The sequence below is a fragment of the Peromyscus leucopus genome, chromosome 1 (genome assembly GCF_004664715.2).
Source record: "Peromyscus leucopus breed LL Stock chromosome 1, UCI_PerLeu_2.1, whole genome shotgun sequence".
In the NCBI taxonomy this organism is placed as follows: domain Eukaryota; kingdom Metazoa; phylum Chordata; class Mammalia; order Rodentia; family Cricetidae; genus Peromyscus; species Peromyscus leucopus.
Window position 1 is genome coordinate 180,549,742 of NC_051063.1, and position 24,696 is coordinate 180,574,437.

The 24,696-nt window shown below is 40.5% G+C and overlaps 1 protein-coding gene across 1 annotated transcript; it reads right to left on the reverse strand.

Moving 5' to 3' along the window:
- On the reverse strand, window positions 1-24,402 carry LOC114710864 (zinc finger and SCAN domain-containing protein 4-like). The gene is made up of 4 exons (XM_028895161.2): window positions 24,007-24,402; window positions 3,239-3,706; window positions 780-939; window positions 1-692 (listed from the first exon to the last, which is right to left on the reverse strand). Exons 1-4 carry the CDS (start codon window positions 24,400-24,402, stop codon window positions 1-3), a joined length of 1,716 nt encoding a protein of 571 aa, XP_028750994.2.
- Between the last annotated feature and the right edge of the window lie 294 nt (window positions 24,403-24,696).

Genomic DNA, 24,696 nt, shown 5'->3' on the forward strand with positions numbered 1-24,696 from the left:
TCAGTCTGATTTGTGGCAATTCCTCCGGTGACGGTGGTATGTAGATGACTGGCGAAAGCTATGGTTACACAGGGAGCAGGTGTAGGGCTTCTCTCCTGTGTGAATCCTCTCATGAGCTTTCAGATTTGTTTGATTGCTGAAAGACTTTCGACATGTACTACATTTGTAAGGTTTTTTTTTCTGGTGTATGAACTTATGTACTCTCAGGTCTGAGTGAGTATAGAAGCCTTTATGGCACGTGTTACAGAAAAAAGACTTCTGCTTCTTGTGTATTCTCTGGTGGGCTGAAAGTCTACAGGGATATTTAAAGGTTCTGGGACATTCCTCACATTTGTATGTCTTTGGGACTCTGAGAGGTCTCTTTTGGCAACCCCCACGTGTGGAGCTTGCATCATGATTCTGGCAGTCTTCTGTCTGCTCTGGCATGGAGATAATCTCTGGGTTTACCTCCATAGGGACATCTTCAGAGGAAGTTCCTCCCTCAAAATCTTCCTGGTACCTAGAGGTGACTTGACTTGATCTGCTGTAATCCAGAGGATTTCCATCAGAAACACTTCTGTCTCTAGGATCATAAATCTGACCTTGTTGGGTAAGGGAAAGGGAGTCCATCTCATTTCCAGGACTACTATCCCCATCATTTACATCACTAGTGCTCCAGGAATTGTTTTGGCCATATTCACAGTCTTCTTGTCCTATGTAAATAAGACAGTCTATGAAACTGTGCCCAAGAAAACATCCCGACACCACACCCTTCCTCCGTGCAGCTTCCTGACACTTACCTGTTGTCAATAACATGTCTTGGGAGATTGGCAAGGGTGTCCTTGCACTATCTTGTATTGAACTTCTTGCTGATTGCTGCTCTTTCAGAAGGTTCATGGATTCTTTGTAGGACATGTTCTCAGAAAAGAGGGCTTCCTGCCCATGCATGGAGACGTGAACCTGTAAACAAAGCCAGAGGACCATTGCCAATGAATCTGTGCATTTGAGGATGAGTGAAAACCTGTCCTCTAACTGATTGCATGGGATCACTGAACTGTGACTTAAGTCATTTGTCTATCTCTCATCTCTAATGGTGTTACTTCTGTCATTCACAAGTTATATTCTCTAAAGTCCTTATTCACAATGTATTTGCAAGTGTTGAGTCACTGTTCCAATAGAAAAGTAAGGATGGGTTTCTGCAATGTCTAACCACAACGTTTTCTTCACCTGCTCAATGCATTGAACAAGGAAAGGAATTCTTGTTCCAATCCAGAAAATAGAGAATTACTCCATCAAAAAAAGGCTTCTCATTGTTTTCCAGGACTGTCCCCATTCCACCCAGTCTAGGGCAACCATAATGAAATCGCTGGTTTACTAAGAAGACCCAAAGGCTAGGGAGGACATATCAGGTGGGAGGGAGTCTGAAGATCGAGAAGACCCAAAGGAGCCTGGAAAAATTCTGACACAGACTTGCCTGTGGGTCTTGCACCTCTGGGGCCTCTTCTGTTATTTGATGGGAGTTATCTGTTCTAATAATTTTTTTTCTGTTTAACAAAGAGTTGTATGGCTAGAGTTTCTCTGTATCTTCTTAATTCGTACCTCCTTATTTTTCCTCCTTCTCTTGCACCCAGGATCTATAGTTATTACTCAGGGCCAAGAACCCTTAACATTTCTCTATTCTTTGTCTGACAGATGGCTGCTATGCTAGAATCTCCTAATTCCGCCTTTGATTAGTGATAGTTAGTTCTTTCTGAAAATCTTTGGATGTCTAACGTAACTTTGTAATTGATGTCCTTTTGGTGTCCTGGTGTCACATTGGCAATTGTAACTTTCTGCTTTCATGCCCATGACTCTGACATTTTCATTCCATATAGCTGAAGATTTCCCATCCCCCACTTCCAGCCATTAGTCTGTCAGTGGTCCCTATCTGTTTAAATGTCACTTCACTTTGCTGTGGGAGTGGGTTTTACTTCCAATACTTATATTTTTGGCTGCTAAATTTATCTGCGAACTCTAGATAAAAACCCTTGGTTGATGATGTCCCTAGTATCATAGCTATATTTGAAGGGGTATTGTTTTCTATTATTATGTCCTTAATACAACTCACATCTGACTGAAACACTTCTAACACATATATTGTCTCTACCTAAACATGTTGTCTCTGCAGTTAAGAACATGACAGCATTTTATTTGGAATTCAGTTTCAATCATGAAATGATCAGTTTAAAACAAAATCAAAGGAGTGAAATGTGGGGTAAAACAAACTGAAATAACAACAAGTGCATAGAGTAAAAATGTCAAATAAACATTAGGGTGTGGGGGTGGACAGCTTTAATCCAGTACCTGAAATGCGGGAAAGTATAATTCCTCTGAATCCTACTTAAGCCAGTTGAACAAAAGCAAGTCCCAAATTGAAAAAAAAAAACCCTAACCAAGCAACCAAACAAACCAACTAATATCCAAATTTAAAAGTCTAATGCAATAAGAAGTTATTTCAACCATGACATTTAGAAATGTATGTATGGAGTGTTTGAAAAATGTCACCACCTTGACCATTTCTGAGAGTAACTGAGAATTATGCAAACCTAGACATTTAAAGAAGTTTCAATGTAATTACATCTAAATTAAGAATTTCAGTTCTAAAACTTTGAATTGCAGCACTATTATTCATCAGGGCTTTTCTTAGGGGTATGTCACTGTTGAATGTGCATTCAATAGCCATATTTCAGCATCAGAATCCATATTCTTCATTCCTGCACATTCAGTTTTATACATAGGAATTTAATGACATGTAGTAGACAATTTAGAAAACCATTAAGCCAATTAGATCCCCAGTTTCCAAAGCCCAGTTCCTGGAATAACAGACTAGGTCTGAGAGCCAGCATTTTAGGATTGTACTGCAAGTCCAACTAAATACTCAAAATTACAATAAATCACATACATAAATGAGCAGTCTTCCAATCCCAGGGTCTCTGTTCTAAACCCTTACAAGCTTTGCTCAAATATCATCTCCCAGTCTCCCTATCACCATGTAAATATTTTAAATATAAATGTATCCGTTAAAAGAGCCATGGCCTTCTTGTATTTTAAGCCCATTAAATTTATATCACATTTATAGTGGTAGATAATCTCCCATTGTAAATATTTTGTTGGAGTGGGACAGGCTCACATATAAAATAACTCCATCTTCTTACTTTTCCCCAAATATAAATGACTGTCTTGATTGCTAACTTAACCATCTCTCAACTAAGGTACTCACCATGCTAGGAGGCTTCAAGCACTCATCAGTCATACCCTCCATGAATCTCCACATGTTTCTGCCACTTGATTCCCACTTCTCTTTCAAGACAGACTGGTCCTTTTGGTGCCCAATTTTGAGAAACTGAGCCAAGACCACCTGATAAATCATCTCCTCCTTGCTATGCTTTTCTGGCTTCAACCAGGAGATAAAAGTCTCCAAGATTGCTTGCAGCTCCTGCTTTGCACGGGAACCATTGTCATTTGTGGGAAAGTTGATCTGAGCAATGGAAGGGTTACAGATATCTTCTTCCCACTGTAGAGAAGTATCCTGGGTTGGAATAAACTTCCTATTGTCTAATTCCAGGCTACTTTCTGGTGACTGGGGTTTCAAGGAGTTGCTGTGCTGTGAAGCCATTCTGTTGAGAATCCTCAAAAAATTCAAAAAATTGACTTGTTCAGTCAAGTATCTGTCTTGTGACTTGAAGATCTGTTTAAGAAATTTGTGAATATGTTAAAGCTATAAATTAAAACAGACATAATTAAATAATAACAACTAAGAGTCTTATCACAGATGGTTTCTATCTTATTGAGCATTTACTATTGCTGTGAAAGACACCATAACCACAGCAACTCTAATAAAGGAAACATCTCATTTTGGTGTCTCCCTTACAGTTCAGAGGTTCAGTCCCTCATTTTGGGGAGCATGGCCTCAGAAAGTCAGAGATGGTGCTGGAGCTGAGACTGATACATGCTACATCAACAGATACAATCTTACACATTGATTGAAGCTTGAGAAAAAGACCTCAAATCCCACTCCAATAGTGACTCAATTACTCCAGTTGGTGTGGGCCACATTAAAGGTGTGCCCTCCACATCAAGGTCTGGATTAAAGGCATGTTTCATTCAGTCTTCTTCAACAAGGCCACACCTCCTCATAGTGCCACTCCCTAGGATTTATGGGGCCCAGAAACATTCCAATAACCACAGTTCCATTATATCTTGACAGTAAATACTTAAACAGAGTCCTACACAATTTATTCTAAAGACCAGAACGAGAGATATGAGTGTAACAGTACATGACTCATCAGAGAGAAACATCCTGGGTTGAGGATGGGATGACCTGAAAGAAGAGAACAGCAAGGCATTCAGTAGCACAAGGCTGTCTGTTCCCTCCTTATCAAAGGTGAAGTTGTAGTTGCTGAACCTGACGTATTAAGTTTCACCCTTGTCTCCCATTCTAAAGAGCCACAAAGCTAAACTTTCATAAGAAAAACTTTGAAACTGAATGACCAACAGCCTTCAACTCACAGGACAGCCAAGGCAAGTCTATAAAAAAAGCATATTGCTATCCTTCAGAATTTTAATGGTTAAACCCTTGATCAGAAAGGTCCAAAGGACCACACTCCATCTGTGAGATCTCCCAAGATTGTGAAACAGCATCTCTCAAACCCCACAAATATTCACAAAACACACATACTAGGCAACAAAGAAGTCAAATGTTCCTATTCTACAGTTACTTACATCTACAGTGAATTTCTCCAGTGATTCCAGCAAGCACTAGGATCTAATGTGTCTCCAGGTCACTGCTCTTCTTCACCTGAGGTTCTCTTCAAGTTGTCTGCCTTTTATAGTGCCTGGCTTCAGTGATTCAATCTGAGAAGCCAATCATTTGATGAGATTGGACCACACCTCTTGTGTGTGGGTGTGGCAGTCAACACTTTAATCCTATTAATCACTGAGTACAGCAGAAGGGTCTCCAGTCCTAGAACAGCCTAGTAGCCTAGGAAGACCAAGTTCAGTCTGGCCAATGTGCAAAGCCTCACTAGAGCAGAAAAAAAAAACAAGCTAAATAAACAGGGGAAAGACACTTGTCCTTTTAATTGAATTACAGATGGAAACCTCCCTTAACCCCCAGCCCCTCATCTCTATGCAATCCTAGATTATACCATGGAAGGAGAACACATCCAAAGCATATAGTCAGTCACTGCAGTGAAAGGGGACATTACCAATCTGAAAGGGAATATAAAGATTGTCATTAATCTACTATGACTTCGGACATATAGCTCATTCCAAACTGGTGAAAAATTTCTGATATCCATAGGGATTGGAATTCAAATGCTGCAGTGAACAAGGTAAAGCTCTTGGCAGTGGAATGAAACAAGAGAGAAGAGCTCAGGAGGTGCCTGAAGCACAACACAGAAACTGCAGGCTTTCCTGGGCTCATCTCTAGGGTCAAAGTGAAGGTGTTTGGCTTGTTTTACATGACGTATGATAGATATGTGAGGAGGATTGTAGTATAGGGTGGAATTCAAATGTATATACAAAATGAGGATTTTCCTGTGGTGATATTTTAATTGTGCTGAAAGTGATTTTATTTGTATGTTAATAGATAAAGTTTGCATGGAGATCAGAGGTCATAGGGAGCCTGGAACAGAAATCAGGCAGTAGTAGTCCAAGGCTTTAATCTGATGACATGGCAGGCAGAGTCTCCGTGTGGTCAAGGACACATCAAGCCTGGTGACACAAGCCTTTAATCCCAGTACCAACCTTAGAGACCTGGATGTATGTATAGACAGGCAGTGACTAAGAAGACATGTGGCTGGTCTTAGAGTCAATGAGAAAGCAGAACAGGAAAGTTCTGGTTAATAAAAATCCCAGGTTAGGCAGGATGAAGCTCTCTGGTGTACGAAACTACAACTTGATGGTAAGCTAAAGGGTAGTCAGTGGCTCTTTACTAATTCTCTATTCTCTTTGGCTATTACCCCTCTATTTGCTTCTGTGTTTCTTATTTATTAAGACTGTTTAGAATTTTGTCTACATTTTCCTGTCTTTTTTCTTTGCTTTTCTATTTTTTTTTTTGGTGTTTGCTTGTTTTTGCAAATGGCTGCCTTGTTAGCCAGGTCTACTCACAAATTCATTAGGTTGTAGACAATGATTGCACTATAATTCTATGGCTTCAAAGTACTCAGTGCTGGGGGCCCAGAGCTGTCTCACTACTTCAAGAATCCATTTTCATTTTCTGTCTATTCTTTACTGTCTTGATGTTCCTGCTCCTCTGTTTTATAAAACATTGTCTCCGGATGTATCCCTGGCTGTACTGTAACTATTATGTAGTCCAGTTTAATTTCAATCTCACAGATGCTGGCTCTGGGATTAAAGTGAAGGGATTAAATGCTTGTGTTACTATGAATGAATTTCTCCAAGCATGATGATTGTTAGGTTGAATTGTTTCCCCTGATAGCCACATGTTGAGGTCTTATGCCCAAAGACTGTGGTCTTCTATCAAAATGTGCTTAATCCCAACAAACTGACAGAACCCCAAATGCAATCATCCCAAAGAAGCCTCAAAGCTCAGTGACTAATATTTCTGAAGTCTGAAGTCCTTTAAAACCATAATACTAAAATTTTGAATGTTTAATCCTCAAACCTCAATTCTTCTGGGAGAATAAAAAAAATCCACATAATAGGGAAAAAATGATCAAATTTTGCAAATGGATTAGCCAAAAGGTGTGAAAATGATTGAATCTTCAGTTTGTTGATGATATCTATGTTTTAAGTAATTAAAGCAATGTTGGCCTGAAGAAACATTCCTATGAAAACATTTGTTTCCAGAGAATCATAAGCATATCCCTTAGTTTCACTATGCACTTCCTTCATGAGAATTGCAGGGGACACATTTCTGCCTTACAATTCTAATGCTTGGAGAAAGTCAGGTGCCTTTAATCCCTGTACTCACCTTTAATCCTAGTACTAAATAGACACAAGCCGGTACATATCTGAGTTGAGGCCATCTCAGACTACAGAGTGGATTCCAGCTGGGGTTTCAGAGATAGAAAGTCTCTCAAAATAGAATTAAAGAGAAAAACAAACACAAAGGATGCCAGAAGGAGGGAGGCAATCTTCAACCCCAGATCCGAGGAGTAGAAGCCATAGAATTGTAGTGCAAGGCCATCCACAAGGACTTTGTGAATTTGTAAGAAGAATGGACTCAAAGTAAACATATTGCAACAACAAAATCAAAGATAGAAATGTAAACAAAGGAAAGAAAAAAGTAATCAAAGGAAAAATAAAGAGAGACCAAAAATCACCTTGCTCTTTTTGGCCACCCAATTTTAATTCCTCTGCAGATCACAGTCTTCATCTCATGTCTATTAAACCTCATGATTTCCAAAGAGAAAATACATGCCACTCTCTCCGCCAACAGAAATGAACCTGCTTCAGCCTCTGGTTTTTTATGTTGTGTCTCAGACTCTCCTAGTTGCCTCCTGCCCTCTGTCTCATTCCAGTGCCAATGGTCCCCTAGATTGAAGACAATTGATTTGACCTCTCCTGGCAACAATCACTCACAAATAGCTCCTTGGTTACTGATGGAAATATAACAAATTTATCAAAAGTATATTGAAAATGGAAGGAAGAATGAAGGATTACATAAATAAAAAAGGAAAGAAAAAGAAATGCAGAGAAGACCACAAGATTGTACTTTAAGGTACAAAGGTATTAAGGATTACTTTTGGGATCTGGTAGAAATAATTAGATTTTCACCAGAAGGGATGGATACAGTTCATGCTACCTCTAGTAGTAAATACCCAACAGTTCCTGTTAAAATAGTTTTAAACTCAATTCTAGTCACAGCAATATAGTGAATTCACCCTACCCAGGAAAATCTCAAGTTTATCTTTATCTATATGGACATATGAAAGTAATTCTCGCCTGCATCCTGTGTGATGCCACAGTAGCAATTGGTGAGCTGACCCGCTGAGTCTGGCCTGTGTTGAGATGACACTCTGGCCCTGATTTATTGCTTTATTATTCCCTGGTCCCCTTTCATACTACAGAAGTGGATTTCAACTCAACTCTCAATCCATAATATCATGTACATAAAGAAATGAGGAAATTTTAAATGACTCTCCACCAATTAGCTTTCAGTTCAAATGTGAACAAATCCAAAGAGCAAATCCAATGAAGCAATTAGGAGGTATTGGGAAGAAAACATCTCTGTGAGTCAGCAGTTTCTCAAGGGATGCAGAATATGCAAAGAGCCTATGTTAAGAATATGAAGTTGCTGAATATAGTGTTGTACCCAGAATCCTCAAGGACCACCAAGAGACCAAATCTGATTAAAAAAAATTAAAAAGAGCAAAGTCTTTTTAGTGTTGTTGGGAAATCCCTGGTGTCTCTGTCTGTCTGATGCAGCAGAGCAGGAGAGACCCAGAGAAGCAATGGGGCAGGGATTTCATAGGGGTTAAGCAAGGGGTTCTTCTGGTCTTCAGACTACATAGGAACAGACTTGGGATTGGTTTATGTGAGTGACAGTTATGCTAGGAACTTGAATTGGCTAGGGTTAGTTTGGGGTTACAGTTACCCATTTTTTGCGGGGATGGACCAGTCCCATGTTTTGTCCCTGAGCTGCTGTGGAGACTGGCTGGCCTAGCAAGTGCTGACTGTAGGGGCTGGTTCAGTGGCACAGACCTGGTGTGTCCTATGTCCTGGTCCTGCTGGCAGGGGCATCAGTGATTAACTGTCTTTTTTCATGGCCCTCCCAGAAACTAATACCTAAGTCTATGAAACTGACATTGAGGCCTGATCTCAGAGAGAAGACTATGGTGGTATTGTTTTCCCCAAAATATTGTGTACCCTAATAAACATATCTTGGATCAGTGAACAGAAAAGCCATTAGATATTTAGGATAGGTAGTAGTAGCACACACCTTTAATCCTAGCATTCCAGAGGCAGAAATCCATGAGTCAAGGATACAGGCAGATATGGTGACAAACGCATTTAATCCCAGAAAGCAAACTTTTAATCCCAGGGAGTAATGGCAGAAAGCATAAAGGTACATAAGACTTGAGGACCAGAAACTAGAAGCATTTGACTGGTTAAGCTTTCAGGCTTTGGAACAGCATAGTTCAGCTGAGAGCCATTCAGATATGGTGACTCAGAGGCTTCCAGTCTGAGGAAACAGGATCAGCAGAGGAACTGGCAAGAACTTTTAAGATTCCTGATACATCTGGTGCACAATGTTTGTGCTACGAATTCACGAACAAGCCACTTGTTTGTGGCTTTGTGGGCCCCAGCTCAGACCCTAGCTACACCCGGCCGGTTGTGGTGGCGCACATCAGTAGGATTTACTGAAGAAGGCAGAGGCAGGAGGATCCTGAGTTTGAGGCCAACCTAGGAGAAGCTTTGGCTGTGGCCGAGCCACAAACAGTGGTAGGACCAGAGAGGCAGTGGCTGCTACTCTAAGTTGCTGGCTTCTTCTCATCTTATTGGTGACTGTGGTGATGCTGCTACCTGGGATGAAGGGTTTACTGATGCTTGTTCAGAGAATTGCCAGGAACATCGTGTTACAAGAAAACATTGACAAAGGTCAGTTTGGGAAAGTTTGGCAAGAAAATTGATGTGAAGATTTTCTTTTCTATGGAGGAACGTTCATGGTTCCAAGAAACAGACATTTATGAGACTATGTTTGCTCCAAACCACAGAGGAGGGACAAAAAAAACATTCTAAAGTGAACCATGACCACACCTAACAGCGACTTTGGAATCTTCAAAGGATGATAGGACCCCACAATAATGAATCCACATCGACTATGGTAAAGCCATTAAGCTGATTAACAACAAGGAAAGATCAGCTTTGGACTACAAACTGCTCAGGACAATTTTGAGATGGCTAGCTGAGATGATTCAGCCTGACAGACTACTTGAGCAAGGATGTGAGACAAGCCCTGAGCTTTCTCACTATGCATCGACTGGACAAATGATACAGGACTTGACAATTAACCCAATAATTTTCTTTTCAGGATTCCCTAAAGGTATCTTCACCCCTAGAAAGCAGAAAGTATTTTTTAGAAAACAACGCCCACATTCCCAAGCGGTGGGATGGGAGGTTTAGGTTGGTTTATGAGTTATGAATATTGTCATTGTTTATGATAGTTGGTTACAAGTTGTTAATTGTTAATGGTCAGGGAAAAAGCTAATTATGGAGATTAGATTCAGAGGTTTTGTTTAAAAAAAAAGGAAAAATTAGGGCTGGGCGTTGGTGGCACACGCCTTTAATCCCAGCACTCGGGAGGCAGAGCCAGGCGGATTTCTGTGAGTTCGAGGCCAGCCTGGGCTACCAAGTGAGCTCCAGGAAAGGCGCAAAGCTACACAGAGAAACCCTGTCTCGAAAAACCAAAAAAAAAAAAAAAAAAAAAAAAAGGAAAAATAAAGAAGAGAATATAGATATGAGGAAAATCACTGAATCTACCCTAAGGAAAAAAAAGATAAAGAAGTAATAAGATAAAAGGGCAGACAATTGAATCTACTCTAAAAAGAAAGGGGGAAGATATAAAAATGACAAAAGGTAGATTACTGAATCTATTATAAAAAAGCAAAACACTTTTAAAAAGGAACTATTGTTTTACATAGGATAAGCAATGAAATTTTTTTGTCTGAGTTTATCAAATGTTACTGGACTAGACATTGCAAATATGTGTAATGGAATTCTTTACTGTATATATGTGTATACTTATTAGATAGTTTTTCTTGTATTAGTTATAAGCTTTTTTAATTTTAGACCAAAAAAAGAAGAAATGTGGTGGTATTGTGTTCCCCACAATATTGTGTACCCTAATAAACTTATCTGTGGTCACAGAACAGATAAGCCACTAGACACTTAGGATAGGCAGTGGTAGGTAACACACACCTTTAATCCTAGCATTCCAAAGGCAGAAATCCATGTGTTCAAGGATACAGGCAGGCATGGTTACTCCCACCTTTAATCCCAAGAAGTGAGCTTTCAGGCTTTGTAGCAGCAGTTCAGCTGAGAGCCATTCAGATATGAGGACTCAGGGGCTTCCAGTCTGAGGAAACAGGATCAGCAAAGGAACTGGCGAGAACATTTAAGAGTCCTGCTACAGAAGACTGAGCACCCCGCTATGGCACCTGCTTGTTCTTTTCTCTTTTTTTTCCTTTAATTTTATTTCACAATACCATTCAGTTGTACTTATCAGCCACGGATTCCCTTGTTCTCCCCTCTCCTGCATCCCTCCCCTTCACCCCAGCTCACCCCCATTCCCACCTCTCTAGGGTAAAGCCTCCCACGAGGACTGAGATCCACCTAGTAGACTCAGTCCAGGCAGGTCCAGTCCCCTCCTCCCAGACTGAGCCAAGCATCCTTGCATAAGCCCCAGGTTTCAAACAGCCAACTCATGCAATGAGCACAGGACCTGATCCCACTGCCTAGATGCCTCCCAAACAGGTCTTTTCAATACGACAAGTTGAGAGCCTTTTCTAATGTTCAGACATCCTTAACAGATAATTTTAAACTCTGAAGAACAACTGAATAAATAGGTGTAAAAGAAGGAGATGCAGTGGATAATCTTTATGTCCCTCTCTTCAAGAGACTTTTGCTAAAAGTCAGACTAATTTCACTATGCAAATGCCATTCATCACTTTTGAACTATGCTGTACTCTATTTCACACATGAAGTAAGTTAAATGGATAGGCAATGCATGGCTCTTTATTTAGTGTTATTTTACTCTGAAGCTCCTTTAAATTGTTTGTCTGCATGTTTCTCTGCACATACTAAGGGAGAATAATGATTATTGTTGCAGTTTTTAATAATGCATTTTTATGAAATCTTTGAGAGTACCATATATGAATACAATGTACTTTTAATATGTTCACCAATTACTTGTCCTCTCAAGTCCTCTAAATCCACCCTCACTTTCCCAAGCCCTTGAGACTGCATGTCCTCTACTTTAATAACCAACCACATTTTGTTGTTCTCTAGAAATGCCCTAAGGTAGGCCAGGGTTGCCTTGAACACACTTTGTAGCAGAGAATGGTTGAACATCTGATGCCCCATCACACTTCCCAGGTGCTGAGATGGCAGGAGTGCTTTATGCCATCAGGATATCTCATTGCTATCAGCTGAGTTCTGTCCTCTGCTGTTCAGGTGTACAGGACTTAACCATCGTCTTTAGGCTATGACTTTATTTGGATACATAAGGTACATTATGACCCTGATCCAAAATTCTGTAATCACCAGAAGGCTAGAATCTTGAAAGATTATAAAGACTGAAATATTCGCCCAACCACAATCTATGAAACTTTACTGTTGAAATCTTGCAGCCTAAATCATCCAACTTACAAAATCTCACAAGGAAAGAAAGACTAGAGAACACACCACCATAAGCAGAGTGTTTGAAAGCAAATGCTGTGGAGAAATCAGCCATAAGTACACCAACAGTAAAGAACTTCAATGTGAAAATGTATAAATTCTGTTGGAATTTATGTCAGCTGAATAAATTCTGGATTTTAACAATTAAAGACTCCTGGTTTCCTACTCTAAGGCTGAACCAGGGACATCAGGGGAAAGTCATAATTCATCCTCAACATTTCTACATGACACTGGAACTCAGCTCAGCTTCCTCAATTAAATTAACCACATAAAGATGCCAATAGCTCAGTGACCCTATGCATGCTGGGTTCAACTATGCACAGAGTTCCAGTTTCTCAATATAGCTATTATTCCCTTTTCCTTATTTGATTGCAGTTTTTGGTGTTTATTCATGGACAACCTCTGCATTTTGTAATCTATTTATCATCCTCTCAGGCCAGCTTCCATATAATCATCTCTACTCCCTAATTTCTAGGTGTTGTGACTCTACCCATGAAGAGTATAGTGTTAATGGCATAAGTATTGTAGGCTGCTCTGAACCACTGCAATTGAATGAATATTTTTATACTACTTTGGAACACTGTCCACACAGGTGGGGGTATATTCTTGACCTGTAAGCACTCACCGGATTGGAGATGGCTGAAAAAGTGATGCATTTACCATGCAAGCCTAAGACTTGGATTTGTGGCCATAACAGGGTAGAAAAAAGTCCGAGAGAATGGCAGGGCACTGACATGAACCCCTGTAATGATGAGACCTGGAAAACAGAGAATGTTTGGAATCTGCAGTACCAGATATGCTGGTGTACAAAGCTCCAAATAAGAAGGACCCTGTCTCAAAAATAAAAAAAAACTGACAACTAAGTCCTCCATTGGTCACTCATTCTGCAAGACTGCAGGAAAAAAAAACAGATAAAAACTCACAAAAATCACAAACACACACCACACAAAATGTACATAAGAGGCAATTCTATTACAGTTCCATCCATGTATTTAATACATATCTGGCACAAATTATAAGATACCTTAAGACATTTAAAAAATGTTAGTGAACACACAAATGACTCATCATCTTTACCCACACATGGCACTGGAATGTGACAACACATAGAGGGAACAATCCAGAAGTTAACATGTCACATCTGTTTGTTGTTTGGAAACTACATGCTTCTTCATGTGCAGATGAGACACTGAGCTGGAACCCTGCTAACCTCTGGTGAGGAAGTACACGGTTCAGTCTGATTTGTGGCAATTCCTCATTTGACAGTGGATGTGGATGACTGGTGGAAACTACAGTTATACAGGGATCAGGTGTAGGGTTTCTCCCCTGTGTGAATTCTCTCATGAACCTTCAGGTTGTTCTTGTGGCTTCTCTGGTCTATATCAGACTTCATGAACTAGGAAGTCTGAGACTGGATAGAAGCCTTTCTGACAAATGGGAGTGACAAATAGCCTCTCATCGCTGTGTCTTCTGTGGTGGGCTGAAAGGTTACAGGGATATTTGAATATTTGGGGACATTCCGAGAATTTGTAGTTTTGAGGTTTTGCTGGGTTCTTGACCTTTGACCTGCATATATGGGTATTATATCATGATTTTGGTAAACAGGGTCCCAAAGGGACTCTTCTTACAGCTGGATGAATTTTGACTTGCCCTTCTAACTTCCTGAGGGATTCCAGAAGGAACACCCACATTTTCAGGCATAGGATACTGACCTCTCTGGATAACTAGAAGGGAATCCATCTCATGTATGAGACTACTAACACAGCCATTTCCTTCAGCATTGCAGAGAGAGTTGTGGTCATAGTCTCTCTTTTCATTCCCTGGGGAAATAAGAGAGCCTATGAAACTGTGTTTGGGAATGGAACCCCACAAGATACCCCTCTGCGATCCAGGTTCCGTACTGATAATTGTCCAGAATGTATCTTGTGGGATCTGCAAGAGTGTCCTTGCATTCTCTTGTGCTGGAGTTGTTGCTGATTTCTGCTGTTTCAAAGGCCTCTTGACTAGTTTGAGGACATGTTCTGAGAAAAGAGGCTTCTCTTGAGGAATATTAGATGAAGATGTGTTACATTCCTTTATGCTGTGAAATATTTGTTTAATGATGCAAAGATGTGTTACACTCTGTGGTGGTATTGTGTTCCCCAAAATATTGTGTACCCTAATAAATTTATCAGGGATCAGAGAACAGAAAAGCCACTAGATACTTAGGATAGGCAGTGGTAGCACACACCTTTAATCCTAGGATTCCAGAGGCAGAAATCCATCTATTCAAGGATACAGCCAAGCATGCTGACACATGCCTTTAATCCCAAGAAAGGAGCCTTTAGCCGCAATAAGGGAGCCTTTAATCCCAGGGAGTGATGGCAGATAGTAGAAAGGTATATAAGGCGTGAAGACCAGTAACTAGAAGCATTTGGATGGTTAAGCTTTTATGTTTTGACAAGCACAGTTCAGCTGAGAGCAATTCAGAATATGAGGACAAAGAGGCTTCCAGTCTGAGGAAACAGGACCAGTTGAGGAACTGGCAAGGTGAGGTGGCTGTGGCTTATTCTGTCTCTCTGATCTTCTAGTGTTTACCCCAATACTTGGCTCTGGGTTAGTTTTATTAAATAAGACCATTTAAATTCATGCTACAGCACTCATTTATGTTGCATTTGTTTAACTCTGTAAAGCTGTTTTGCTTTGCCTGTCTAAAACACTCTATTAGTCTAATATGGAGCTGAACAGAAGGAAGCTAAGCAGGAGAGAGGGGTAAGCATAATTGCCAGGCAGAGAATAAATAGGATTGGAAATCTAGGCTGGATAGAAGAAAAGAATGAGGAGCAAGAAAAGGAAATGGAGAGGAGGATTCCAGGGGTCAGCCACACAGCCACACAGTGAGCCAGGGAGTAAGAGGAAAAGCAAAATATATAGAATAAAGAAAAGTCAAAAGCCCAGAAGCAAAACATAGTTAAAGAGAAACGGGATAATTTAAGTTAGAAAACCTTCTCGATACAAGCCACACTCAGGCCAAGCATTCTTAAGTAAGAATAAGTCTCCATGTATTTATTTGGGAGCTTGGTGCTAAGCCCCCAAAGAGTAAAAGAAAAAAAAAAAAAACAATTACAAGCTCCCTGTTCCTGCATGGAGAAACGGACCTCTAGAGGAGATCAGATGACCATTGTCAATAAATCTATGGAAGACAGAAAAACTGCCCTCAACCTGCTTGCACAGGATCCCCAGAGTGTGGGTTGGTTCATCTGTCTATGCCTCATGTCAAAAGATGTCATCCTGGCATTCCCAGGTTCTCTCCCCTAAGTCACTATTCACACTGTGTTTGCAAGTGTTGAGTCACCATTCCTAAGAAGACAACTGATGGGACCAAGCAGACACCATAACAGCCTGCTCAGTCTTCTCTCAGAGATCAGGCTTCAATGTCAGTTTCCTGAGACCTGAGCAAGCAGTTTCTGGGAGGGCCATCAACAAAAGACGTAGTCCTTGATGTAGCTCCTTTTCTGCACTTACTCTGACTGCTCAAGGTGAAGCCAATTGTTTAATGACTGGGAACCCTCACCAACTTAGAGCTATGTGCATGAATCATGGACAGAGCCTGGTTCACTGAGTCAGTCAGTACATGAAAGGCCAGCAAGCCTCCATGATAGCACAGGACAGCACAAGGCTGCCCAACAATGGTAACTGTAACCCGCAATTAACCCTAGCCAATTAAAACTTACTAACATGATCGCCACTCACATAAACCATCCTGAGTCTGTTCCTATGTAGTCTGTAGACCTCCAAGCCCCTTTTGCTTTAAAAACCCTGCCTCACTGCTACTCAGGGTCTCTCCTGCTCTGCTGCTGTCTCCGATGGACAGAGAGTACCGGAGTTAACTCCTGTAAACAGACTCTGCTTTTGCATCAGATTTGGTCTGTTGGTGGTCTTTGGGGGATTCTGTGTACAACAAAAACAACGTCAGTTTCTTATGAGCTCTGGCCACAATGCTGTATTCAACTAATCAAGTCATTGAAGGAGAGAGCCTTTCTTTAAGGGGCCAGACTCTGTTTACCACATGGGCCTAACTTCATCTGATCCTCCCTCACATGCATCGTCTCCACAGATGCACACTGCCTCTGCTCTTAGGCACATGACAAGACAGTATGGCAGCAGTGTACTTGGAACTGGTTTCAGTCATGAAATTCGCAATTTAAAACAAAGCTCAAAAGAGTGTAAATGTGGAATTAAACTGGGAAATGAGAACTAGTGTATAAGAGGAAGAAACTCACATAAATAGTGGTGTATGGAGGTTGGCATCGGTAATTCCAGCACTTGAAATGCAGAGAATGTATAATTTCCCTGAGTCCCTGGGTCATCCAGGGCTACACATTGAAACCAAGTTTTTAATAACAAAAATATGACCAAACAAACATTTAAACAAATATCCTAAAACCCTAAGAAGTGATTTGTACATTAATGTCTGGAATTGTGAATATGGGGTGTTTGAAAATTTTCACTATATTGGTCATTTATGTCACTGACTGAGAATTATGAAAATCTAGACTCTGAAAAAGGATCCAATATAATTACCTCTATATTAAGCCTCCCCAGATTCAAAATTTTGAACTGATGCATCAGGAATCCTAAAGGCATTTCTTGTGTGTGTGTCATTGCTGTGTATGCATGGGAAAGCCAGATTTCAACATCAGAAATTTTACTCTGTCATTCTGCTAACTCATCTTTGTAGACAGAGTGCCTTAATGAAATGTACTAGCAAATTTGGAAAGACATGTAACTTCTTTGATCCTTAGTTTCTGCATCTCATGTATTGGGATCAAATGCTACTGTTTCAAGCCATATTTTTAAGTGTGTGCTGAGGTTCCAACTCAGACCTCATGATTACATTGTAAGCACCTCCCTGACTGAGCCATCTCTAAGACCGGAATATCTCCTCTAAAGCCTTAAGTTCCCCAATATTAATTCCGCAGTCTCTCTGTCACCATGTAAATAAATTGCATTTAAGTGTGTCCATCAAACCAGCAAAGGGTTTATTTTGCTTTATTCATGCTAATTTAGGGCACTGGATATTTTCCCTGGTAAGGGTATTGTTGGGGGCAGTACATTCTCATGAATAATAAAAACTACAACACCTTCTCAGTACTTCTTCTCGAAATGACTGTCTTCCTGAGTTAGCCATCTCTCACCCCAGGAACTCCCCTTGACAGGAGGCTCTAACACTCATCAAAGAGGCCCTCTGTGAAACTCCCAGGGTTCCTGCCACCTGATTCCCACTTCTCTTTAAGGCAAATTTGTCCTTATAGTTTACTGTGGTGGTATTGTGTTCCCCGAAATATTGTGCACCCTAATAAACTTATCTGGGGTCAGAGACAGAACAGCCACAATATTAAACATAGAGAGAGGCAGTGGTAACACACGCCTTTAATCCCAGCACTTGGGAGGCAGCGCTAGGCAGAAATCCATGTGTTCAAGGATACAGCCAAGCATGGTGACTCATGCCTTTAATCTCAGAAAGCGAGTCTTTAATCCCAGGGAGTGGTGGTAGAAGGCAGAAAGATATATAAGGCGTGAGGATCAGTAACTAGAAGCATTTGGCCTGGTTAAGCATTCAGGCTTTTGAGCAGCAGTTCAGCTGAGACCCATTCTGGATAAGGAGTCAGAGGCCTCCAGTCTGAGGAAACAAGACCAGCTGAGGATCTGGTGAGGTGAGGTACCTGTGGCTTGTTCTGGTTTTCTGATCTACCTGTTCACCCCAATACCTGGCTCAGGTTTGATTTTATTAATAAAGACTCTTTAAGATTTCTGCTACAGTTTCCAGTTTTGAGAAAAAAACTCCAAGACCAGTTGAGAAATCACCTGCTGCTTGCTCTGCTTTTCTGGCTGCAACCATGAGGGAAACATCTCCCAGGATCTTTGCAGCTCCTGCTTTGCACAATTATTTGGGGGAAAGTTGAGCTGTGTGCCTGAGGAGTTAGAGATTTCTTCTCCAAACTGGCTTGGAATGAACTCTGCATTGTCTAATTCAAGGTCATGTGCTAGTGACTCTGGCTTAAAAGATTTTTTGAACAGTGAAGCCATTCTGGTGAGGATCCTCAGAAAGTGTCAATCAGGAATGTTCTGTTTCTGCCTTGTGACTTAAGGATCTGTTTTAACAATTTGTGGATGTATAAATGCTATGAATTAAAAAGAGAAGAGACATGTGATTAAAGTAAAAAAAACCTATAAATTAACCATTATAGTTGGTTTCATTGTTACCTGACAGATGCATAAATAACAGCAGCAAAAACAAGCAAGGAAACAAAACAGGGAAAATTAACCTTTCCAGATGGTTCAGTCACACATGGAATCCTAACTCAGGCCCAGCTCTGTGTCTCACATGCAATGCTTGAGGCTTCTCTGGAAGGAGATCACATCCTAAGCAAGCATTGCACCTCATCATAATGAAAGGGGACAGTACCACACTGAGGGAGCATCAAGACTGACTTCCATCTCTAGGAATTCTGATCCTGTGCTCTTATAGAGTGTTCATTCCAAACCTGTCAGAAGTTCTTGATTTCCATAGTTTGGATCCCAAATGCTGCAATGAACAGGGGAAAAGCTCTGGCAGTGGAATTGGACAGAAGGCAGTTCCCAGGAGGTGTCTGCAGCCCTACATAGAAAAGACAGGCTGGACCAGGTTCAGCAGTGTAGGCACAGAGAGGTGACTGTATTTCATTTTGGGAAAAGACGACGTTTGATAGATATGATTTGAGGACTCTACTCTGGGGAGAACTTAAAATGGTGTGGCCAAAAATGGGTGGTTTTATATTCCTTCATCTTTTTTTCCTTTTCTATTTTTTTAGTGTTTTCTTGTTTTTGCATAAAGGTGTCTTGTAAGCCAGTCTGCACACAAACTCACTAATTGAGCATGACCTTGGTCTCTAATTCTATGGCTTCTACCTCCCCAGCAGAATTCTGGGCTTCCAGGGCTGTTCTCCTACTTCAAGCAACCTCGTTTGTGTTGGTCTATTTTGTTTCATTTTGTCTTTTTGATGCAGTCTCTCTCTATATATCCTTGGCTGTCCTGTAGCCTGCTATGTAGATCAGACGGGCTTCATACTTAGAGATTCACCTGCCTCTGTACCCCAAGTGCTGGAATTAAAATTCTGTTCCACTGTCCTAGTTAGACTTTTTATTGCTATGATGAGACACCATGACCTCAGCAACTCTTACAGAGAAAATATTTAATTGGTATAGCTAGCTTACCCTTTCAGAAGTTCATTATTACAGAGAACATGGAAGCAATCTGGCCAGTGTGGTACTGGATCTGAGAGTGCCATGTCGTGCAGGCAATAGGAAGTCGACTGACACAATGGTGGTTTCCTAAGCATAGGAAACCTCAAAGCTTTCCCCTAGAATGACACATTTCCTCCAACAAGGCCATACTCACTCCAACCAAGCCATACCTCCTAATAGTACCAATCCCTATGAGATTATGTGGGCAATCATATTCAAACTACTACATTGCACTCCCTGGCCTCCATAAGCTCATAACAATATCATAATGTAAAATGCATTTAGTCCATCTTCAAAAGTCCCAAGAGTCTTTCACACGCTGAACAATGTTAAAAGCCCAAAGTTCAGTCTCTTGAGATTCATAAATCTCTTAAATTTAATCCCCTATAAAACCATAATAAAAAAAATCACATACTTCAAACATATAATGGCACAGGATATACATTACCATCCTAGAACATAGGAAAGTGGGCATAGTGAGGAAATACTAGACCAAAGTCCATATTACTCAAAATAAACACATGTTCAGGCCTATGACAGCAATACCCCAGTCCCTGCTACCAACTTCTGTCTTAGTGTTTTGATTGTTGTGAAGAGACACCATGACTTTTATAAAGAAAATATCTAACTGGGGAGGTTCACTTCCAGCTTTAGAAGTTCTGTCCATTATCATCATGGCGGGGAGCATTGTGGCATGCATGTAGACATGGTGTTGGGGCTGAGCGTGCTAAATCTTCCAGGCAACAGGAAGTCAACTGACACTGGGTGGTATATTCAGCATGGGAAACTGTGGTGATATATTGTACCCTAATAAACTTATCTGGGGATCAGAGGACAGAGCCAGGCACTAGATTAGACATAGAGCCAGATAGTGGTGGCACACACCCTTAATCCTATCATTTGGGAGGTAGAGATCCATTTGGACCTCTGTGAGTTCAAGGCCACACTGCAAACAGAGCCAGGCAATGGTGGCACACACCTTTAATCCCAGGACTTAAGATCTCATGTCTTTGCTTGGGAAGGACACACACCTTTAATAACAGGAAGTAATATGGCAGAACACAGAAAGGCATATGAGGTGTGAGGAAATAGGAACTTGCTTTCTTTCAGTGGAGGATTTCGTCGAGGTAAGAACTAGTGGCTTGCTCTCTGCCTCTCTGATCTTTCAGAATTTACCCCAATATCTGGCTCTGGGTTTTTTATTAATAAGACCATTTAAGATTTGTGGTACAGGAAACCTCAAAGGCTGCCTAGCCCACAATGACACACTTCCCCCAACAAGGCCATATCCACTCTAAAAAATCCACACCTCCTAATAGTGCCACTTCTCATGAGATTATGGGAGCCAATTAACATTCAAACTACCACAGCCACCTGACTGGTTTTCTACAAGCACTCTATTGGTTAGTTTGAATTGTATACCTTGAAATTAATGTCTTGTAGTTTGAACCACAAAGACTGTGGTTTGATTTCAAAAACCCCTTGGCCTCAGCACAAAATACAGAACCCTAAATGCCATTATCCCAAAGAAGGCATGAAGTTCAGTGATTAAAAACTCTGAAATCTAAAACCACAACACTGAAAATTTTGAGTGTTGAAATCTCTGAGAATAGCAGAGTATCATTAGGAGTCATGTGTATTGAATCCGTTTTTTCCTAATTACTGGTGTTTGATTTTACCCTAGGTCTCTGGCCACTTAGTCTCTGGTTCTTGCTTATTCAAGCAGTGTTGGATATGGACTTCTTCTCTTGGAGTGTGCTGTATATCTAATCAGTTTATTGGTTGGCTACTCCACAAGTTTGTGCCACAACTGCCCTAGTGTATTTTGCAGGCAAGACAGATTATAGGTCAAGGGTTTCTCGGCTGTGCTGGTGTCCATATTTCTCTTTTTGTCTCCTGCAGAGTACCTTCCTGCACCAAAGAGTCTAGACTGTAGGGGTAAAGGCTCCATGTAGGCACCAGCTCTCCTTTTCCACGTTTAATGATTTGTGTGGCTGTTGTCCTCAGCCGAACAATCAGTTTGCAGAGAGCAGCCCTTTGTGTCAGCAAGAGCCTGGGTTGTTTGGGGATTTCCATGGGACCCCCTTGGCCAACAACTCAATTAAATATAACCTTGTCCTGCCTCTGGGAGCCCTGCTTGGTGACAAGAGATGCCCAGTTGATCCTGTGAATCCCTCCTTAGTAGGAGTCCTCAAAGGATTGACTATAAATTCCAGTATGTTTCCACTGTACTAGTTTTCCATACCACCTCCAAATGCCCACAATTCCAAGTCTCTCCCTGCACTCTCTCCCTGCACCCCATCTCCCTCCCCACCTGATTACCATTCTTGTTCCCACCTACCCAGTCTGCATGTAAAACCGATTTCATTTCTCTTTCCCAGGGAGCTCCATGTGTCACTCTGAGACTACTCCTCTTTTCCTAACATCTCTATGTGTATGAATTGTAGCTTGATTGCTGTTTACTTCTACTTTTAAGGGATTACATATTATATTTATTATTTTAGGTCTGGGTTTCTTCATTCATGATATTTTTTTCTAGTTCCATCCATTTTCTTTTTAATTTCTTGATGTCATTTTGTTAAGAGCAGTGTAATATACCATTGTGTAAATGTACCACATTTCCTGTACCCACTCTTCTGTTTCTAGCTATTATGAATAAAGCCACAATTAATATGGTTGAGCAAGTATTCTTGTTGTCGGATGAATAATCCTGTGTTTATATGACCAAGAGTGGCATACCTGGATCTTAAGGTAGATTGATTTGCAACTTTCCAGAAGGCTTCTCATATAATCTGCCACATTCCTCAACTCCTTTCTAATCCTCTCCCACTCCATAACCACTATACTTTATTTTCTTTCTGATTCTTATAAACAACAAAAGCAAATGGGAAAAAATACTGAAATAATATAGTGTCCAATCTGTGTTGGCCATCTCTTCCTGATATGAAGCCTGCCCTTGAGTGTGGTTAATACACAGTGTCACTCCATTGAAGAAAGTTGATTTTTTTTCTCCTAGAAGGTTTCAATTGTAAATAGCTTCTTGGTTAGGGGTAGAAATTTAACAAATTTTCATAAAGGGTGGAATGAAACTGCAAGAAGAAAGGAAGCAATGAATAAATTAATAAAGGAAAGAATGAATAAATAAGGAAAACAATTCCAACTTAATGGGGGATAATCTTTGGGGTCTTGTAGAAGACATTAGATTTTTACAGGAAGGGGTGGACAACGGACTCTTCTGTACCCAGTAGTAAACAACCTCCAATTCTTGTTAAATAATTCTAGTCACAGCAATATAGTCAAGTCCCCTAGCCATGTAAGCCTCAGGTTTATGATTATCCATGTCTTGACATGAAAATAATTGTCATCTGCATGCTGTGTGATGACAGAATAGCAAGAGCCAGACTGAAAGCCTGAGTCTGTCCTGTGTTGAGATGAGATTCTGGGCCCTGAGTTTATAGGTTTATTATTCCCAGGTCTCCTTTTCTACTACAGGAGTGATTTCCAGCTCAACTCTAGATCCATAACACCATCTGCATAGGGGGCAGGGAAAACTTCTAAATGACTTTCAACCAATTACATGTCAGTAAAAAGGTGTCCACATCACCAGAGCAAATTCAATGAAGCAATTAGGTTTAATTAGGAAGAAAACATCACAGTGAGCCTCCAGTTCTACAAGGAATGCAGAAGACACAAAGGGCCAATGCGAAGACTATGAAGTTGGTTGCATGACCTTGATGAATGTGGGACAGGCTGAGAGCTTTTCCCAATGCCCAGACATCCTTGGAGATTTTTTAACTCTGAAGAGTAACAGAATTAATAGGCTTGAAAACAGTAGATGCAGTAGATAACCTTTCTCTCCCGTTCTTTAAATAATATTTTCGAAAAGACAGATTAATCTACCTAGATAGATAAATGTTGTTGGTATTCCTTTTTTTTTTTTTACAAACTATACTTTATTCATTTCCATGTTTATAAAATAATTTATATGGATAGTTAAATGTATAAGCTCTCATTTAGAGTTTTTGCTCTGAAATTCCTCATAAGTGGAATACAGTGCACACATGCATATGTTGGCCGGTACAAACTTCAGAACAGATTATGGTTATTGGAGCAAATTTTATTAATTCTTTGAATATCATATATACATACAATGCACTTTGATCATAATTTAGTTATAAGCTCTTTTCTGTTTTATTCATAGTAATATAGAACAGTAGATAGTCCCTTTTGGAAACATGTTGGGTGGGCAGTGATACAGTCTTACCAATTAAAAAACTAAAACATTTTCTACTTTTCGTCAAATCAAAATGACTGTCTTGATTGTTGACTTAACCATCTCTCAACCAAGGTACTCACCATGACAGGAGGCTTCAAGCACTCATCAGTCAGACCCTCCATGAATCTCCCCATGTTTCTGTCACTTGATTCCCATTTCTCTTTAAAGGCAAACTTGTCCTTGAATTTACCAGTAATGAGAAACTCCTTCAAGACAAGTTGAGAAATCATCTGCTCCTTGCTATGCTTTTCTGGCTGCAACCAGGAGTTAAACATTCTCCAGTGTGCTTGCAGCTCCTGCTTTGCATAGGAGACACTGTCATTTTGGGGAAAGTTGAGCTGAGCAATAGGCAAGTTAGAGATACCTTCTATCCCCTGCACAGCAGAAACCTGAGTTGGAATAGACTCCATGGAGTCTAATAAAGGGTCATTTTCTGGTAACTGGGGCTTAAAGGAGTCTCCAAGGTGTGAAGCCATTCTGTTGAGAGGCCTCAAAAATTCAACCTTGTCAGTCAAGTATCTGTCTTGTGACTTGAAGAACTGTTTAAGCAATTTGTAGATGTGTAAATTATGTAAGTGAAAAAGAGAAAAGACACAAAATTAGGTAAAGATTAACTGTCTTGACACAGATGTTTTCATTATTTCTTAAGAATATATACTTCATTGTATGCCCATAAAAATTTTTCTAGAGACCAAAACAAAGAGAAGATGTTAGTGTAACAGCACTTGACTCAGCAGGGAGAAAAATCCTTTGTTGAGGATGGCAAGACT

Bases quoted from the DNA above. Each gene is read 5' to 3' on its own strand.
- LOC114710864 (XM_028895161.2), bottom strand. From the start codon at position 24,402: ATGGCTTCACACCTTGGAGACTCCTTTAAGCCCCAGTTACCAGAAAAT. The intron at 3,707-24,006 runs GTGAGTACCTTG...TTTCTTAAACAG, and splicing joins GCTTGAAGCCTCCTGTCATG to ATCTTCAAGTCACAAGACAG. The intron at 940-3,238 runs GTGAGTACCTTA...CTTTGTTTACAG, and splicing joins GCTTGAAGCCTCCTAGCATG to GTTCACGTCTCCATGCATGG.